Raw genomic sequence first — 20662 nt, 5'->3', positions numbered from 1 at the left:
TTAGAGTTGAAAGAGACCTTAAAGAGGTCTCTAACCCCTTCATTTTTTAAAAGAAGTTTCCCTCCTATATATGAATATTCTGCTAAGTTCTCTTGCCAGCCTTTTCTTTCTATGCTTGCACCCACAATCATACACAATCATAACTTCAGGTATCACCTCTATGAAGATGACTCCCAAATATCCTCAAGCTTTCTAGAACCAAATTTCTAACTTCCTCCTGGAAAAGAAGTTCAGTCAACAAGTCTAAAACTAAACTTACTATGCCCCAAAGACATCAAAGAAATAACAGCTAGCATTTCTATAGTGCTTTAAAGTTTGCAAAGTCTTCATGTGTTAAAATCTTTGAATTTCATAACAACCCTGTAAGGCAGGTACCATTATCATCATTTTTACAGATGAGGAAACTGAGGCACGAAAACTAAGTGACTGAGGGTCACCTAGCTAAGGGTGGGGTCTGAGGCCAAAATTGAACTCAGGTCTTCCTGTCTCCAAGTCCAGTGATCCATCTATTTTACAGCCCCTAGTTGGCTACCGTATCCAACGTGCTTTAAGGATGGCAAAGCACTTTATATTTTATCATTTGATCATCACAACAATGCTGGAAGGTAGGTGCTATTATTATTATTCCTATTTTATGGATAAGGAAACTGAGGTGGTGTTCAAGTGACTTGTTCAGGGTGACACAGCTAGTAAATGTTTGAGGCTGCATTTGAACTCAGGTCTTCCTGACTCCAGGTCTAGTGCTCTATCTACAAAAATATTTATAGTAACTTTATTTATATTAGCAAAAAACTAGAAAATAAGGGGCTGCCCATCAACTGGGGAACAACTAAATAAACTGTGGTATGTGAATGGAATAGAATTTTATTGCACCATAGAAAGTAGTAAAATGGACATTTCAAGAGAAAATAGGAAAAACCTGTATCAAGTGATACAGACTGAAGTGAGCAGAACTAGATGGCATATGACAGCATTAAAAGAGACACCTTTAAAGACCTGAGAACTCCCATCAATGCAATGACAAACTAGAATTCCAGAGGACCTACCTATGATGAAGCATGCTGCCCCCCTCTAACAACAACACAATAAGGCATAATTTTTTGCAGGAATTTATTTTGCTTGGCTATGTATATGTGTTACGAGGGTTTTTTAAAAATTGATTTTGTCAATATGGGGGTTGGGGATAGGAGAAGGATGAGAGAAAGAGAAAATGCTTGTAAATAAAAACAATTTTTAATAAATAAAACTAAACTTGTGTTGCCCCCCCAAAGTCTATTCTTCTTCCTGTTTTTTTCTCTGTGTATGAACATTCCTGTCTTCTCCAGCTTAAAACATCTCTGTCATCTCTGAAATTATCCTTTCACTTCCCAAAATAACAGTCACCTCCTTTCCACTCCTACTACTCTGGTTCAGGCCCTGCTTCTTTCCTGCTAATCATTGCTTTGCCTTTGGAAAACTTCAAGTGTTACATGAATGTAAGATACTGTTATTTTTCATAGCCTAGTTCAGATATTTCTTCCATGAAGTTTTTCATAATCCCCTCCACAAGAATTAGATCCTCTCTGAATCTCAAGACATTCTTTTATCTCTCCTATATGTCTAATCATTTTCTAATATATTATAGTTCATGGACATGTTTTGTCCCCGAGTAAAACTCCATATCACTTAAGGACAAGAATGTAATTTTTTCAACTTTATCTACAGCACCTTAGCATGGTGTGTTGTTCACAGTAAGTTCTTACTTAAAAGATGTTTACTGATTTAGAGTCTTTGGCCAAACACCTCAGGTGTGAGTAAACAATGGGAACACAGTCCGCTCCCAGCTCTCATCCCAGCGAGGCTGCTTTGATTCCTTAAGGTTTTTTCTGAACTGGTTCAGTTTGTTATCAGGACTGGAAAATTCTGAGAAGAGCATCTACAAAAGAGAAACAAAAGATGAAGGCCCCACTACATTGTGCTTAGCCTCTTCTCCCTCCCCTCATCAGGCAGTAAGCTTTCTTTTACCATTCCCCCCAAGGACACCATTCCCAAATGAGACTAGACAGATGAGGATGAGGCTATGATGCAGTGGGATGGAAGAGTCCAAGCCCAGCAACTCTACCTTCAGCTGATCTGCAAGCTCCTCAGAGTCCATAAACACCAGACCATTTTCTTCATGTTTCACAAGTTCATGTAAACTGCAAAAAAGGATCATGGGAGAACTGAAACCAGCCTTGGAAGAAACAGAGGATCACTGCACCACCCTGTAATGATCTTTTATGTCCAAGGGCAAACCGAATGAGAAAAATGTTTTATTTGTTTGTTACACTGTGGATCTGATAAATAGAGGTAAGAGTCAACCCTCAAAGACAGGCTCAGCCACACTGGTGGTTACACTCCATAGAGGGTATGCTGCCTGTGAAACAGTGACAGGCTCAGACTGCATCTGGAGTTCAGTTCACCTACAGAAGCTCTAAGTCCATGGAAATGCTTCAGGTACTCTACTAGGGAACGTTCACAAACCCTTCCCCCTTGCTTTACAACGTACAAATTCTAAAATCCCTACCACTGGAAGTGTATTGCACAAACTGGTAAGCAGCATCCAAACATATCCACCACCTTCATGGGAAGATCCAAGCCACTGGAGGATTTGTGGAGGCAGACACCAAGGTCTGCTGATCCTGCCAAATTAGGGAAAAAAGAAACAATTTAAAAAGGGTAAACCAGTCTATAAAACAATCCTAAAAGGGCTCTACAGACTAGAACTACTGGTTTTGTAGGGTGACCCCTGGGATATGGGTTAAAGTAGCAAGATCTCCAACCATCTTGCTTAAAAGGACCCCAAAGGGAGTGTTCACAAAAGCCACTAGAAGAACATGCTGATAAGTACAGACTACAGGAAGCTGATATTTACAAAGAAATAAAATAATTCTAAGGATCTCCACTAAAGAGAAAGTTTTTTTTCAAAGGCAGGATAGATTTCTATTTCCATTTCTCTAGGAAAAGCTGCAAATAATTAATTAATAAATAAGTGCCTCACAGATTTGTGCTCAAAAGACAGAATACTTAAGTTTTCTTGGAAGTTAGTGATAAGAGAATCCAGGGCTAAAAAATAGAGCGAGAAGTAAAATCCTATAATGCCAAGCCCAGCCCTTCAGACAAGAATAAAGGAATAGAAGATTCAGAGAGAAGAGAGAACACTCTCTTCTTTATTGGCAGACTACAAAGGGATTTCTGAGAGTGGAGGACAGAGGAGACAGACACCTCAATCTGTGGAGTCTCATATGGTACTTAATGAAGCCTTGTTTTATGCAAATTCAGCATAAAACTGGCTGCGCCCAGCCCTCAGGCACCTCTTCCCAAAACTTTAAAAAAGGGTCTATTTACTGTCACTAAACAAGCTTTTTGCTTGGTGACTCACAAGTCCATAATCTATAAGTGTCATTCCATTTAGAGGACAAGTCTGTTTTCCATAGGCTTCTCTTACCCAGAAGCAAAGGGTAATCTTCAGCTTCCAACCATGGTGTGCAGATCTGAATGTGCTTGAGGCCCATCTGGCTGATGATTTGACTATAATGCTCTTTAAGAGGCCCCTTCCCTTTGGTGAACAGGAAAACACAGTTATTGCTCTTCACTCTCTCTGTTCCTTGCAAATACATCCCAAAACCTGAGCACCCTTCAACCCTCATTTAGCAATCCTACATTGGAAATAAGAGCCCCTCTCACAGAAACTTATTACTTTATGGTACTCAGTCTGGCTTTCTAAGTCAGAATCCTTTCTTGCTCCCATTTATAAATAAAATAAAAAACCCAAAGAACCTTAAGAAATTCAGGAGACTGACTCACTAGTCAAGCCAACTCCTCCCGCCCCCCCCTCCCGCATCTCACTACCATCAGTCAAAAAGCGGGCAGGGTACAGATTGGTCAGGCATCCTACCAAGCAAACAACTAATCCCTTTTAATACCCACAAGATGAACTTTTTGAAATCGAATCCAAAGTAGCTTCCCTGTATGTCTCTTATGAAATTTTAAATATTGCTTGACTGACATTCACCATGCCCAGAGATGAAAACACAAGTAGACACGAGCACCTGTTATCACACAGACTAGAGATGGGAGGTTTGCTCCACCAATGATCCACTGTTCGAACCCTAAAGAATAAAAAAGGATAATCAGGTGTTTGAAGTGAAAAGAGGTGGATGAAACATTAGCCCTCCCAAGAGGAAACCTAAATTCCAGCAAGTAGTCCTGTTACTTCACCCCTTAAGTCGGCTCTTTCTTGAGGAGGAGCAAGAGCTTAGAAAGGAGATGTTAGAGAAACAAACTGGGTTTTGAGGAAACTTTCCCAACAGAGAGCAATGGGGCCTCTCTGTTGATACAAAAGCAAAGAGAATGTGTCAGTAGAAAAAGGGAAGAGTCAAGCTCCAAAGGCAAGAAGCCAAAATGCCAACCCTGGTCACCAGACCTCCTGACCACGACTGATTGGATCACATGCATTAAATCACATTGGATCAGATACACTGAAGGAGAGGAACATAATATTTACTTGATTCTGAGCCTGTGGCTCAAGCTATTTAACTTCGGGGGTTCTAATCTTTAAGGTGATATCATAGGTCCAGTGCCAAGCAGCTCAGTAAGACTGAGAGGGGCAACGTTGTCCACACCTGGCTGGGTCACCCATCCAGTCTTCAACAACCACTACCCAAGAGTAATGTGATGCAAAGGAAACCAAGAATAGCTTTATTCTAATAGTTCTCGACAAAAAGACACCCACGATCACAAAAACACACTTACTTTCTAAAGCTTTCAGCAAGATGGAGAAATCCTCATCTTCTGAAATAAGAAACAAAAACAGCATTTAACCAGTCAGGTCTATTTCTTAATGCTGCTTCCCTTACTTGTGCCTTAGGCAGCAGCCCATGCTGAAGCCCCAAAAGGATACTGCTTTTGTGCTCCTGAATAGAGTATGATGTTCCTCCCCAATCCCAACCCAGTGATCCCAGTAACTATAATATGACTTATGCTCAAGCATAAGTAGCCCCTCCCGCCACTTCCCCTAAAAAAAAAAGCCTCAGTATTACAGGCCCTTAGAGACAATACTATAGTGTCCAGTTCAAAGAGACCTCAAGACCTGTCCAGCTCGTGCTGCTGACCAGCAAAGCTGGCCGCCCATCAAGTTGTGTCACCTTCCCACTCCTAGGATTGAGCTCAGTGAATGCAGATCTCTCAAAGGCTGGGTCCAAGGGTTCTGTGCTAAATAGAGACAGAGATAAGGACATTACCAAATGCTCAGATCCAACCAACATCTCTTTGATGTGGACAGAGTCCTTGAGAAACCAATGTGGTTCACCTCCCTGTACCATTGTAAGCAGAGCAGTTCCCCAGACAGAAGTCCTGGACCAGGCACTCAAGCCAACAAGAGTCTTATTCATCCTTATGAGACCCCCAAGGTGACATACACCAACAGACTTTCTTGTCATCAAAAGCCCCAGAGATAAGGGGGGAGAAATGTCAACACTACTCTTACCCTATCTGAATTCTTTTAAACTGTGACAAAGATTACAGGTTCAAGTGAGAGAACAACCTAACCACTTGGGGTATATAGGAAACATACCTTGCTCTGAATGGGAAGTAGGTGTGGCCCAGTTTCATGAACAGCCGATGTTGTATCTCTAAGGGACTATTTGTAAAAAATGAGGCTGGCTTGTCATAGACGGTCACAGCTCTGCAATAAGATCATTGAGAAGCTTTAGAGAGAAGACCAGGAAGTAGAAACCTGGGAAGGACCAGGGAAATGTAGAGATTAGGAGGAAAGGCTCAGGGCTCAAGAAAATTACATTCCCTTTTCCCTTCCTACTCAGGAGCAGTCAGAGCTCAGAATCTTTCAAAGAAATCTCCAGAGATGTTTCAAGATAAATCGAACCATCTGAGTGGATGAGGAAAGGTTTTACTTACCCTGCTCCTTCTACATACTAATATAGCTAGTAAATATACCCTTGTGCCCGGTGTTTTCAAAATCCTTTGCAAACATTCCTGAGCACATAGTTCCCCATACAGTGAACCTTTCCCCTTCTCCTTCCAATCCTAATTGTCCAATCCAAGGGCCTTGCATACCTTATATTCCAGTTCTTTGCCAGATCTTCTCTCATCGCATTGGTCACACACAAGTTCAGATCTGAAAGGCGGCCACAGAGCTTTTCATACCTGGGAAAGATACATTTGTCACATTCCTATACCAGGGCCCAGTCCATCACTACCACGTTTGCTTATGGTCAGTCAGTGACTAAATATTCAAGCTTTGTAATTAACCATCTCAGGGAACCAGGAATTGAATGCCAAGAGTAGCCTTATCCAGGTCACTTGTGGGAAGCAGTCCAGGTCTGTGCAGATACTGTCCTGGGGCTCTACTCGAGTGGATTTTTTGGTTCCTCATCTAACCCTCCCTCAAAGCAAAAAACAAGCTGCCATGCCTCTCTGCACTAATGCTCCTTCCCCAGTCATCCTCCAGCTGTGTCATGTTTATCACCTTTCATCCAAATCCAATCCCCAGATCCTACTGCCCCCCTCACCACTTAGCCAGCTGTACAAGAGGGTGGGCAAAGCCATGTGTCAGACCCATCATAGTATAGCCGTAATTGTGCCAATCAATAACCAGCTTGCTCCCACGGAGACAACACACAACCCAGCACACAGCAATGCTGGGCAGGCCAGGTGGATTCTGTGAAAGAGACAAAGTCAAATCAAAAGCAAGAAATTTTGAAGTGCAGGACTTGGACATAACTCAAACCCAATTTAAATTGATCCCATAACCAAGAAACAGGCTACCCTAATAACAGCCACTGTGACTGAACAGAAAAATTCCCCAAATCTCTTAGTGTTGAACTTTATGGAGAAGATGCATGGGACTATGATTAATAGTCCCAGAGTTCATACTCCTAACCACCTATAGTCTTCCAGGGAGCGAACAAACTTGCCAAGATGGCAGGACAGAAATAACAGAAAAAAGAGCACCTAGAGCTAAGAGATTTACCGGGAGCACATGAGAATTACTATGTACCCCAACCCCCACTAGGAAGGTGTCACTTTCACACTCATGGGCTTATATATCTGTGTTGGCAATCAAAACGGGCTCTTAGCACTTAGTTCAACCAAGTGCCTTTGAAGAGTTTGGCCTTTATTTCCTTGATTAAATTAGGAGTCCTTGGCAACCTCCTTGCCTCAAGGGAAAGCCTAGCTTACATGGGTTTGAGTGACATGTTTGTGACATCAGAGGCTTTTAGGCCACGTGGGTTTAGGTCGCCTCTTTGTAACGATTTCAGGTCACATGGGTTGAGTCGCATGTGTGACTTGCCGTTGACCCTGAAAAGGATATAAAACCAGGGGTTGGCTTTCCTTTTTCAGAGCTCTGAACCACAGCAGGCACATGACTCTGGGCCAGCCCTTGTTATGAGCTTCCGGGCTGGACTTAGATCTTGGTAACTATGAATTGTATTTGGGCTGTCTGTCGATGTAATTTGTATTTGCTCTGAAGTTCAGGGTGCTGGCTTTTTCCCCTGAACTAAGTGAATATTTGTATGCTGAATTAAAGTAAGCTTGTTAACCCCTTAACGTTGCTTTCCTTAGTAAAGCAGATCAAAAGAACCTGGGCTTTTGCAGCGTTCTGTGAGCTGGTGGTTGTTGATTTTACACCCCCACAGCAGCTGCTAGCCGGATTGTTGATACAATATCCAACACCCAGAAGGAAGCACAATCCTTAATTGTTAAGAAATCCCACTGATAATGTTGCAACACCAAAGGACTGACAAAGTGAAAACAGGAAGAAAACAAAAGGCTGCCACACAGCTATAATCCCTCGACACCCAAATCATCATTGGTAAATGCTGTAAAGTGACTTTTCATATGAGGAACTGAGTAACACCTACCTGGAGTAAAATATAACCCACTCGAGGAGTCTTTAAAAGCAAGGCATACAGAAGATGCACTGCCTGGATGACAACTTTTATCACATACTGAAAGGTACGGGGAGCAACTGAAAGTCAAAGAACAGTTGTAGGAATCAAATGTAATTGGTTCTCCCAGCATTTTTACTCTACTTCCTGTCTCAAAAAGGACAACTAAAAAAATGAACAAATCTTACCTGGGATTCGATTAACTTCAGGCATGTGCAAAATATGAATTTTCTCATTGCTTAGGAGTTCATCATGAGGTTTGGAGCCTGAAAACAGAGATCACAGTCAAGTTCAATGAGGACAGTGTGCAGCTAGCTCCCACACCCCTATCTCCAGGCTCAACCTAAGCCCAATACTCCCCTAAACTTCAGGACAGCATTTCTAACTGCCTTTCTGCCCTCCACCTGCATGGGCTACCAACATCTCCAATTCAACATGTGCAAATCCAAATTCATCATCTTGCCTCCAAAGCCAGCCCTTCCGTCTGATTCCCCAATTCAGTGGCTAGCACTACTGTTCTTCTAGTGACTCAAGCTTAAAATTCAGTCATTCTTTACTCCTCAGACTTCCTCCTCTGTCCTTCACTGTTAAATTCTTTAATCCTCTCTTTAGACTATCTCCTGCAACTATCCTTCCTTTCCATTTCTACTGCTTTCACCCCAGTTCAGAGCCTTATGAAGTCTTTCCCACCTATATCTGTATATACACAGTAGTCCAAAAGATACAGAGACTGCAGGGCCAATATTATCTACTGGTTTTGCTCCATTTGACTGAATACAGCAAAAGGCTCTCATTCAACAAGGAGTCGCTCATGCACAAGTTAAAATCATGCAAGATTCCTTGAAAGATGCCATAGTAGAAATACCTATGTTAAGTAACCCTTTGATTAAAGTTTTTAAAAGCCTAAAGTATGAAGATACATATTCAATAAAGATATTTGTTACTGTCATGGAGAATGTCCAATCAAACAACAAGTAATTATGGAGACCTACTACGTACCCAACACTGGGGATACTAAGACAAAAATGAAGTCCCTGCCCTCCAAGAGCTTATAGCCCTGAATCCAAATAGAACTGGGTTTTGTTCAGCACTTCAGAGATAACTAAATGAAATAAAATGATCGCTCAAAAGAATTCAGCCCAACTATACATGAAGAAAAGAAAAAGTCCGACTACTGTCCCAACTCTGATCTGAAGTTAGATGGACACCCCACAGAATTGGTCCATTAGTCCATATATCTTGAAAAAAACATTGCATGCAGATGGACAAGGAACTAGACCCAGAACTGAGCAGGAAAAAGAGAATTAATCAAGCAAGAACAAACTGCATTGAGGAAATTGTTCATTGTCTTTAATGACCCTGAACTTCTCTCTGAAAAAAGGTCTTTCTTATTAACATCAATATTATTCCAGTAACCCAATATGGCCATAAGCCATGGTGAGTCACTCATCTCCTTGAAAGTTATGTTGCAGGTGAAGGCAATGAAAGAGGCACATGGTGGGTTTGAGTAGGCTGCAACATATTATCAAGGAAGAAATGTCCAGCAGAAGCAGTGTTGATGATATCATCAGAGAGATGTAAGTCAGAAAAAGAAGGTGGACCAGTAATATACTGAAAACAAGCAAAGGACAGACCACGTGCTGGGAATTACTTTGTACAGATTTCATACTTAATTTTCTATGTACAAGTTGTTCCCTCCCCGTCTTGCCAAAGAAAATGCAAGATCCTTAAGGGTTGAGATCTCTCAATTTCCATGGCCTATTCCTCCCACTCCACTTCAGCTACACCCAGGGACGGTCGTACCTTTGAGCTTGTCATCACTCACAGGTGTTGTACTTTCAAGATCTTGAACTCTTGAAATTCCTTTTGATCATAATCTTTTATCATCCCATCTTACCCTCTGCCTTAGACCCCTAACCTTGTTCTTCATCCTCATCATGACCTCTATTCCCTCCATCCTCAGTTCTTTCCCAGGTCATCACTTCCAAACTGGCTGCACTCTCCTCCCTTCCCTATACTCATTCCTTGGTGAACCAGTTCTACACTATACTATACACTAAGGTCCCTGGGCCCCTTGTCCTATTACGTATCAGGACTCCCAAACCTCAACCTCAGATTATTCCTACCATCTTTGTTCCTTTCACATGCTACTGAATGGAACTAGGGAAAATCATGAAACCATACTGACTGGGTCTACTATGATTTTATGTTATATAATCCCATCTGGACCCTCATTATGCAAGGCAATCCTTTTATACCTCCCAAATCGAGTGCTACTTCACTCATCATAGTAGCTATTCCAAACCTGTTATCCTTCCTCAAGCTTCCTACTGCCGCCCTCTGAGCTGAGGACCTTGCCTTAGACTTCACTGAAAAAACGGAGGCCATTCATTTAGAGTTCCCCCTTCTTCCCTAGGCGGCATCCGGAAATCCTCACTCACACTTACCTCCACATAATCACCTGTACAACCTCTCTTGGATTCATTCTCCTCTCTCTATTCACTCAGACACCATCATGGTGCAATTCCACATCACCTAACATCTACGTTATTGTAACAGTCCTCTGGTTGGTTTCTGTGCCTCAAGTCTCTTCCTACTCCAATCTATTCTCCACTCAGCTGCTAAAGTCCTCTTCCTAAAGAAGAGGTCTGACCATCACACACACACACACACACATATGCCTCCACACAGCCAATAAGCTCCAGTGGTTCTCTATGACTTCTAGGATTAAACATAAAATTGTCTCTTTGGCTTTTTAAAGGTCTGGCCCCTTCTTACCATTCCAGTTTTCTTACATTTTACTCCTTCCACATATTCTACAATCTAAGGACACTGGCCTTCTTGCTGTTCCTTGAGCTGATCCTCTATCTTTAGACTCCATGCCTCATGCCTGGAATGTTCTTCCCTCCTCACATCTGCCTTCAAGGCTTCCTTCCTGACTCAGCTCAAATCCCACCTACTGTGGGGTGCCTCACTCACTCCTCCCCATTGCCAGTGCCTTCCCTCTCCTATTTACACTGTGCATATCTTATATGTACAATTTTTCATATGTTTTCTCCCCCACCAGAATGTGAGCTGCTTGAGGGCAGGGTCTGTGTTTTTGCCTGGGTATCCCCAGTACTGCCACACTTAGTAAATTCTTGTTTTCATATTCCCAGTATCTACCACAGTGACTGGCATGTAGCAGGGGGTTAATAAATAATCAGGGACGGGAACTGGACATGTGATTTTATTAGGATACAGAGAGCTCCCAGATGAGGAAGTTCCCTCTACCAATGCAGGTATGCAAGTTTTCAGCAACTTACAGTGTCCTAGTTGCCTAAAGCACTGAGAAGTCGGAGTCACACAGCAGCCTGTTTAAAAAGTGGACCTTGAAAAAAACAAAACCAAGTCTTCCTGGCTTCAAGGCCAGCTCTCTATCCACTACGCCATGCTGCCCCATGTTATTTACACCAGGTTCAGAGATCTAGAGAAAGGTCCCCAGAACATTAGGCTGAGCCCTTGCTGAGGATGCACAGAAAATGTGATTAAGTAAAACAAGATGAGAAGGCATAGAGGGGGCTGTAATTTGCACTGATGGAGGAAGGACCCAACTTGATGAGATCACAAATGCACTAAACTCTAGAAGAAATATCCTGGTATTCCAAGAGCTCCCCAGTCTGGTACTAACTGAGCTTTCCAGTCTTCCCCAGCTACCTACCCTTCACATACGATAGGACAAGCCAAATTTGATCTACTCACTCTTTCATTCTACTTCTGCCTGGAACCTTTGTACAGTTTCCAATGTCTATAACAGATTCCAACCTCACTCCACCCCTTACTACATTTCCACCTATTAACACTCTTCACCTCCTCCAAAACCCAGCACAACCGCTACCTGCCCCACAAAGATTTCCCTATTGACCTGCCCCGCCCCCAGCAATGAACCCCGTATCCTGGGATCCCCAATGTACTCTTTCTGACTAGTCTGACTCGTATTATCGTTATCTGTGTGCCTAGTTCATTTCTCCACTGGACTGTAAGCTCTTTAAGGGCAGAGGCTGTAAATGCTAGGGCTGAAATAAACACATTCAATGGTGGTCGCTGCGTGTGCAAGGAGGCTGAGAAGCCAGCGCAGACCCCTTTCACGGAAGTCACCATCCCCGATAAGCAGCATCTGCTTCTAAGTGAAGGAGAGAAGACCAAAGAAAGGGCAAGGCCTCTGCCCTCCCGGAGCGCCACGCTGACAGAACAGCGCCAATTACACGAAACACGTAAATGAAAACTCGCGGGTGGATGACTGGGGATGTAGGTGGGAGGGGTGGCTGCTTGGAGGTCGAGTCTGAAGTAGGCCTTGGAACTAAAGAACTTCTTGACCTCAGAGCCTCAAGACGGGGCAAGCAGGAAAAACCCCCAGGGTTTTATCCACATCCGGCCACCCGGGAACCCGAGCGCTCACCACGGTATCCCAGCAGGGTCACATCGAAGCCGCGCCGGGCCAGGGACAGCGCGTGGTACTGCATCCGGGGACTGCGGCCCACGTCCCCGACCACCACTACGCATACGCTCCGGACCCGAGGCCCCCGCCGCGCCCGCCATAAGAGCAGCAGGGACCCCAATACCAGGGCTAGCAGAATGAGAGCCAAGATGGAGGCCGCCATCTTGGCGGACCCAGGAAGTCACGTGCCCCGTCACGTGCTGTTGTTCCTGCTCTGGACCGCGGAGGGGTAGGGCCAGGAGGGGGACGACGTGCGCAGGCGCAGACCTCGGGGTGGGGGTGCTGTATTCCTAGAGAAGACCAAGAGCTAAGGCTGGCGAAAAGGGGCGGGGCCTTCGAGGAGACTTAGTGGGATCCGGACCTGGCGCCAGGGCGAAGGAGCTTGCAGGCTTGCAGCGTGGCCTCTGGGGTTGTGTAACCTAGTGGTGCTGAAGTCGGTTCGCCAAGCACAGCCTTTCACGAGATCTCCGCCAGGGTCCCACTCCCCCCACCCTCAATCCCCACACTCTGGGGGCTCCTGGCCGGGAGCTTTCCGATTAAAAGGAATTGTTGTCGGATCGCAGGAACGAAGGAAAATAGATCTAGAGCTGGAAGGGGCTTTAGAGCTCATCGAGTGCAACTCGAAACACACAGAAAAATGAAGCGACTTGCCCAGGGTCTCACAGCTAGCAAGGTGTGAGTCTGCATTTGAACCCAGGTTTCCCTGCCTAGCTGTCCTGATCAAGACAAAGCTCCCATCTCAGCCTCTGAGCGCTAGAGCTCCAGGCCTGACTCTCACAGCCTCACTGCTCATCGTCACCCCGAAATCTGCTCTTAGACCAGGTGACTTGACTCTGCCATTTAGTCACCGTGTGGCTAGTTTAGTGACATTGGGGCAGTCACTAAACATCTCTAGAGCCCAGTTTCCATTAGCTGTAAAAATGGTGCATTAAAACATGCAGATGACTTCTAAAGTCCCAGCTCGAGGTCAACAACCCTATGATCCCTTCTCCCCATCCTTCTCAATCTAGACTCTGCTAGTTCAACTCCCACCAGTCATCTAATGTCTAACTCCTCATCTCCTGGTCCTTTCCCTGCTCATCCTTTGCCAAACCCTAGCTCTGGGTTACTCCCACTATCCGCCTCCTTTTCTCCGACTCGAATTTTGCTGAATGGTGTTTAAAGAAATAATTTAGCCAAGCTGAATATGTATTTTACACATTAATGTTAATCTAATCCCACCTGGACCCTCATTGCAACAGCACAACCCTTACACTCCTTCCTAATTGATTCCCTATTCAGAGATGTGCTGGTATATGTTTAACACCTGGCTCTCCAAAAACAAAACTTTAATTGGGTTTATTAACATTTTCTCCATACTTAAATCAAGACCAGTGATATCAAACACAAATAGCCTTCGGGTCACTAAACTGCATATTAGGATCCCTGCCCGGCTGTATATGGACTCAGAAAACCACTTAGCAATGTTATCTACGCTCTGTTGGATTTTTATTTATGTTGGTAAATATTTCCCAATTACATTTTAATGTGGTTCAGGCTACGCTGGGGAGTGTGGTGGGCAGAACATCAACCTTTAGCTTCCTGTTTGACCTCTCTGGTGTAGACAATCAACAACACAATAAATCAAACCCTGATTTGTAGTTAGCCAATTTCTAAGGTACAATTCCAGCTGACAATGAAAATTTAACAATCAGTTCAAATGAGCTGGTATAAGCAGGTTCCAACACACCCCTGCTCCTATCCTACTCCCAACAATAGCTATTCTAAATCTTTTACTTCCTCAAGCGTCCCACCCCTTCTCTTCCATCCACCTCCTCAGGTAGAGGACCTCACCTCTTATTTTTCTGAGGAAGTTTGAGACCTTGGGCTCCCTTTTCTCCCCTTCTCTTCATCTCACAATTCGTTGACATCACCCCTCACTGGATATTCCTTTCCTCCAGCCTCTGATAATGCCAAGACCAGCCCCTCTGCTTATGGCCTAGATTCCATCCCTTCCCATCTTCTCCAGGAGATTGTATTCTCAAAGTCTCTAATTTTCAAATTCTCCCTATTTACTGGTTCCTTCTCCACTTAGCCCAAGTCCACCCATTCTTAAAAGAAATGCACTAGACCCTACCATCTCTTTCAAACTCCATTTCTCAGCAAAAGTCTTAGCTTCCATTTCCTTTCCTCTCATTCACTCCTCAACCCTTTGCAATCTGGCTTCTGTCCTCATTTACTTAACTGAAACTGATCTCCAAAGTTATCAGTGATTTCTTAATTAACAAATCTGACTGTCTTTTCTTGGTTCTCATTGGCCCCTCTGCTGCATTTTACACCGTTAACCAACATTCTCCTTCCTAATTAACTTTCCTCCATAGTTTTTCATAACCCTGCTCTCTCCTGGTTTTCTTCCCACCTGTCTGATTACTTCTTGGATTCCTTTCCTGAATAATTATCCAGATCATACCCCCCCCCAGTTATGAATATACCCCCCAAGTCTTCAACTTGGGTTCTAATTTCTCTCAAGTCTCTTCCTTCTCCAAATTGCCAAAGCAATTTTGCTTAAATTCAGATCTGACTGTCATTCCCCTACTCAACAAACTCTCATGACTTTCCATTTACGTATAGGATAAAACATAAGTTACTCCATTTGGCTTTTAAAGTCCTTCACAACTTGGCCCCAAACTCTTTTTCCAACCTTATTATACAATACTCTGTGTTGGAACTCTACGGTCTAGTTACACTGATGGGGTATAGGATTTACACTGGACCCCAAGAAGAACCCCAAAGCCCCTCAACCAAGTCTCTAGCATTTGCCTGAGGCACCCGGTCCATCCCAGTATAATCCTTTTAACTGCCCTTTTGTGGTGGTCCTCATTGTCTGCACCTGGCCCCACCACTCCTTATTTCCAACTAGACCCCTTCTCTGTTACCTCCCAGTTACCCCAAGCTATTGGCCACTCCTTGACCACATTCAGATCTTCCTACAGTCTTTCTGTATATGTATCCTTTTTGCCCCCGTTAAATTGTGCAGATTCCTTAAAAATCTGGCCTGCTTGCATTAGCGATACAAATGCTCAGATTCTTAAAATCTGGCCAATAGCAGACTCACGAGGAATCTCGCCCACTCCAACTGGTGTTTAAATAAACCTTGTCTTCGACTTAAAAAAGGCCTTTTGCCCTTGAATATCAGGGTTCCCAGCACCCCTATGTGGGAAACAAAAGAAGGAATTTAGTTTCCACAGAATTAAAAGTACTCCCAGCTTTAAGTGATAACAGAATGAAAGTCAAAGGTGACTGGTTCTAATCAGAGCATTGACCTAGCAGAACCAGGCCTCTGATCAGGTAACAGGTTAGAAGCTTTCACTCATGCTTAACAAGCTATTTGATGGAGGCATGAAGTGGGCAGTTCAGGAGGTTGCGTCTAGCCAACGGAGAGCAAGGGAGGAAATTCGAATTGGAAACAGCATAAAAAAATGTCGCATTTGTCTGAGCAAGCATACTCTCCAAACAGGAGGTACCCATTCACTAGGAATGTAGAGTGATTGGCTAAAATAAAATGAGAACTTTCCTGGCTTCACAACAAGTTTTGTTCTTTCTAGACTAAGCACATTCCTCACACCTAGACCACGACAAAACTAGAATTATATCTGCTCCTCACACATGGCATTCCATCTTTTGTCTTAAGCATTGGCCATCTCCTATGCATGTAATGTGCTTCCTTCTCTCCTCCAACCCAGAATCCTTAACGTCCTTCAAGCCATAGTGAAGACACACCTCAAACACAACGCCTTCCTAATTTGCCTAAATGCTAATTGTATTCTTCATAGGTTCAAAAGACTTTCTTACAGAGCCTATAGTTACTCTTTTATATAAAAGAGTATATGTTTATGTATGTTTTTATATAACAGAGTATATATTTTATATATGCCATCTCTCATGATAGAAAGTAAACTAGTTCATGTCAGGAATGTTGGGTTTTTAAAAAATTTTTTGGGTTGGTTGTTTTTGGATGGCTTTTTTTGGTATATACAGCCCCAGCAACTAGCCCAGTGCCTGGCACAAAGTAAGTGCTTAACAAATGCTTGTTGGTTGGTTGACTGACTTTAAGAATCCCAATGGATTGTTTCTGTATCCAGAAATATTCTATTAGGAAGTTTTTATATGCATTTATTAAGCACCTACTATGTGCCAAGCACTTTGCAAGTATTATTTGATCCTCACAACAAGTTAGTGGGGTAGCTTCTATCATTATCCCCATTTTACAGATGAAGAAACTGAGGCATATGGTAGTTAAGTAACTTGCCTGGAGTTATCCAGTTATCCAGCTAATAAGTGTCTGAGGTAGGATTTGAACTTGGGTTTTCCTGACTCTAGGCCCAGTGCTTTATCCACTGTGCCAGCTAGCTGCCTCTAAAATTCAGCATGTCCACATGACAATTTGAAAATACACATTAAAAAATGTCATGCCTCTTCATGGAAAATAGCATGAGCTGCTTTCTATTCTACAGATGAGTGTACATCCTCCTCCTCTTTTGGGATACTCACACAATTCAAGAATATACAGAGAAGAGGAATGAGAAGCAACACAGATAGCCATCATACCTCATATGAGGTAGCCCTAACTAAATTTTCTCGGTAATACCATTGACAAACTGTAACTAAACCCCACTACACATCTGTTTGGCAAATCATTCATTTATAACATTATTCTTATGGAACATTCTTTAAAGTAATTTCTCTTAACATCGTGTTTTTGCAGAGTGAATTAAAGTCTTTAGGTGGTGGTAGGTCGATACTCACTGCTGAACATGAGAAATAGGTTCAGCATCAGGTGTCTAGTCCAGACAATGAATTTGTTTTTAGCACTATTATGACAATGATAATCATCATCGACTCTTATTGCATACCAAGAGTGGAATAAAACTTTCACAAATATCAAATTAGAGACTTGTCCCAACTTGTGTTTATTTACCAAGACAATGGCCATCCTGGTGTCAGGGAAGCTAGAGAGGTTAAACTGGTTGAACCAGTTCAAGCTTATCATGTCAGTTCAAGGATCAGGTCTTGGCCAAGTGTCCAGGTCTACTGATCTGCATAATTTGTATATGTTAAAGAGGGAAGGTAGGGAAATAAAGAATGTAGGTTAATCCTAACTCAGACAAGGAAGATAGAACTAACTAACTTCACTTTTGCTTCTGTAGCCTTACTATCTTACCTATGTAAACTGTATAACTTAAGAAAAGTATGTAGAAAAGTAAAGAATGTAAACTAACCCTAACTCAAACAGGGGTGGAGGAACTGGTTACCCCCACTCCTGATTCTGTATCAGTGGGAATGTTCCTAGCGAGTACTGTACCTGCTCTCTCTTGAGGAACGTAATAAATTCCTTCCTCTGCGCACTCTGGTCCTGAGTTCTTGGGGTGAGAATGGGCAAATCACATGGATCTTCCTAAGTTTACGTTACCAGGAAAGCAATGAGTTGTGGAAGCACGTCTCAGGCTTACTTTCTGACCCTGCCTAAGGAAGTCCTGTGATCCCCACAGACTAAGAGATCATCATGTGGTTCTGCCTCAGGGTTTGGCCCTGCCCAGGAAACCCTGTGATCCCCACAACTGTATTTCTCACAGACTCCTCTTAGAGGTCATAGGAGTTAACAAAGTAAACTAAATCTAAGACTACATGTTAAAAAAAACCCATTTAAGTTAGTAGCAACAGAAGAAATGGTATGGGATAGGAGGATTCAGAAGGAGCAAGACAATTTTCACTCTATCCATTTCTAGATGAATCTAGACCAGGTATATTCTCTTCACTTCCTTAAAATAGGAAAACAACTTTGATTCCCTCAAATCTTCCTAAGGGGGTTGTTAACATGAATAAAACAGCACGAGTGACAGTTTGAGACTCCTTCTAAATAAATGTAACAAATTATCACATCAGGTTAGATTTCCATGCCTAAGCCCTTAAGCAGCATTGAAAAGCAAACCTAGTTGTCTGGCCTAACAAAAGTCTTTCTCCAAAAATGGATATTCTTTCCATATTACAGCTATGGCAGTCACAGCCTTGGGTGACTTCCTTTGTCACCTTTCAAAACAGTCATCAACCATTATCAGGCCCTAATGAGGTCAGGGAACAATATGATGAGATTTGGGGGTGCTTGAGACCCTAAAATACCAATACGCCAGGTCCTGCTTGAATGAATTCGACTCAAGCGTTCTTACAGTCAAAGAAAAACAAAGTTTATTAAAGATTCCCCATATTGGGTAGAGTCATAAGAAATCTCATCATTTGTGATGCTTGTTTTCACAATCTACTGAGCTAGATTGAATCTGAGTGTCTTCATGGAGGCAAGATGGATCTTATATACAGAAAGGTTGTGGGAGGGATCCAGGAGTAGTTCTGTGGGGATGAGAGGAGGGGTTTAGGGAGGGTCTTGAGGAGGAGTCTAAGGGGGATCTTGATGGGACTGGGGTGAGGTCAGACTCCAGGAACCAAGAGAATGGGATTAAGGTTAAGAAGTAGCTGAAAGCTACCTGGAGATAACAGACCACTTAAGGTTTGGCTAGTTTAAGGGTAACAGATTTGGGCATAGATATTTTGATAGGATCAGGGGTGGGAAGTAGCCGACCATGGAGAGCTAGGCTAGGTTAAGAGTAACCTAGAGATTTGGGCCTAGAGATAATGAAGGGCTTATGGCCTCAGGCAAATGCCTCATCAAGTGGGAAGATTCATAGAGAGTTCAAGGGGTCTCCTGGAGCCTGTACCCCATCAGCCCCATTAAGGTTTCACAGTGACCAAAAGGCAACTAAAAATGGGTAATTATAAACCTGCTGAAAATGGAACACAACTCTAAGTTACATATACTCCTCAAGAAAGAGATTAGAAAAAGAGAGGCAACAGTCTTGTAGGTGGACCTGAAAGTTTAGTTAAAAGAGGCAAACAGGCTAGGTGATAAATTCATATTGTTTTATTTCTGTAAAGCTAGCAGAATACATGCATGCACGGAGGCAGATAAAATCTGACTGTCTGGGTCGCTCAGTTCCTGCACCCCCTTCTCCTGGGCCAGTGAGAAGTATCTATGGGACCTCCGCTGAGACTTGACTCTATGGTGAGGATGAGGCAGAGGAGCAAGATGACTGCATTAGCACCAGCAGAAGTACAAAAATAAAGAATAAGAAAACTTATTTTGTAAAATGATTCTTTAATCAAGTGTAATATTTTGATGCTTGTTGGCATTAAACGCTTTGTGTTCGCACTATGCCAGCAGTGACTATAGATCATAGCCAAAGATTTTGTGAAGTTTGGGCTTGCAACCTTGATGCCGTGGACACTGAGTTTCCAGATGTGGTTGCAAGACCCATTGGAGAATTCAGAAGTAATGCTGTCTGTCTATTAGTACCAACTATTGAGATGTAATGTAGACTTGCTAAAGATAATTCAGCTTGGATTAACATTTATGAATGAGCAAGGAGAATACCCTCCAGGAACTTCAACACGGCAGTTCAACTTCGAGTTTAATTTAACGGAGGATGTGCATGCCCAGGACTCCATAGAGCTCCTAACAACCTCTGGAATCCAGTTCAAAAAGCATGAGGAAGAAGGGATTGAGTCACAGGATTTTGTAGAACTTTTCATGACATTGGGCATCATGCTGTGTGAGGATGTCAAGTGGCTTTCATTTCACAGTGGTTATGACTTTGCTATTTAGTCAAAATCCCAACCAACTCTAACTTGCCTGAAGAAGAGCTAGACTTCTTTGAGATCCTCTGACTGGTCTTTCCTATCATCTATGATGTTAAGTACCTCATGAAGAGCTGCAAGAACCTCAAGGGTGGCCAGCAGGAAGTGGCTGAGCAGCTGGAGTTGGAGCGGATAGGACCACAGCACCAGGCAGGATCCGATTGGTTACTGACAGGAATGGCCCTTTTCAAAATGAGGGAGATGTTCTTTGAACATCACATCGATGATGCCAAGTATTGTGGGCACTTGTATTGCCTTGGTTTGGACTCCTCCTATGTGCAGAATGCTACAGGGAATGCATATGAAGAGGAGGCCAGCAAGCAGTCATGAAATGAGACAGATGGACAACAGGCTTTGGTGTTTGGAGCTACACATGGGCTTGTATATGGGTTTTATCCCTTGGACAGTAGACAATAAGGCTTTTTCTTTTTTTACCCTGACTTCTCAAACTGTTTTCTTTTGTCTTTCAGTACTAATTATGGCCATTCCTTCCATAGATCCTGATAAGTAGAAGAGTCTTCAGGTTAAATTTGGC

General features: G+C 43.0%; 1 protein-coding gene and 1 pseudogene across 1 annotated transcript; one reads left to right on the top strand and one right to left on the bottom strand.

The window, feature by feature from the left end:
- Positions 1 to 811: 811 nt before the first annotated feature.
- ALG1 (ALG1 chitobiosyldiphosphodolichol beta-mannosyltransferase) lies at positions 812 to 12621 on the bottom strand. Its single transcript, XM_036739367.1, has 13 exons — positions 12367 to 12621; positions 8117 to 8194; positions 7902 to 8008; positions 6549 to 6697; positions 6094 to 6183; positions 5594 to 5704; positions 5111 to 5232; positions 4774 to 4812; positions 4071 to 4130; positions 3467 to 3577; positions 2546 to 2660; positions 2102 to 2177; positions 812 to 1915 (listed from the first exon to the last, which is right to left on the bottom strand). Exons 1-13 carry the CDS (start codon positions 12566 to 12568, stop codon positions 1784 to 1786), a joined length of 1392 nt encoding a protein of 463 aa, XP_036595262.1. The 5' UTR covers positions 12569 to 12621; the 3' UTR covers positions 812 to 1783.
- Positions 12622 to 19644: 7023 nt separating this feature from the next.
- Positions 19645 to 20457, top strand: LOC118831781 (annotated as a pseudogene).
- Positions 20458 to 20662: the final 205 nt, after the last annotated feature.

Source organism: Trichosurus vulpecula, chromosome 9, assembly GCF_011100635.1.
Source record: "Trichosurus vulpecula isolate mTriVul1 chromosome 9, mTriVul1.pri, whole genome shotgun sequence".
NCBI classification, from domain to species: Eukaryota; Metazoa; Chordata; class Mammalia; order Diprotodontia; family Phalangeridae; genus Trichosurus; species Trichosurus vulpecula.
The sequence above is the reverse complement of the archived record's forward strand: the minus strand, read 5'-3'. Positions and strand labels throughout refer to the sequence as shown.

What these genes read in the sequence shown, in the direction of transcription:
- ALG1 (XM_036739367.1), bottom strand. Translation starts at nt 12,568, where the DNA reads ATGGCGGCCTCCATCTTGGCTCTCATTCTGCTAGCCCTGGTATTGGGG. An exon ending in CTTGCTGAAAGCTTTAGAAA is followed by an intron (nt 4,131 to 4,773) that starts GTAAGTGTGTTT and finishes TTTATTCTTTAG; the next exon opens with GGTTCGAACAGTGGATCATT. An exon ending in AGATTACCCTTTGCTTCTGG is followed by an intron (nt 2,661 to 3,466) that starts GTAAGAGAAGCC and finishes CTAATTTGGCAG; the next exon opens with GATCAGCAGACCTTGGTGTC.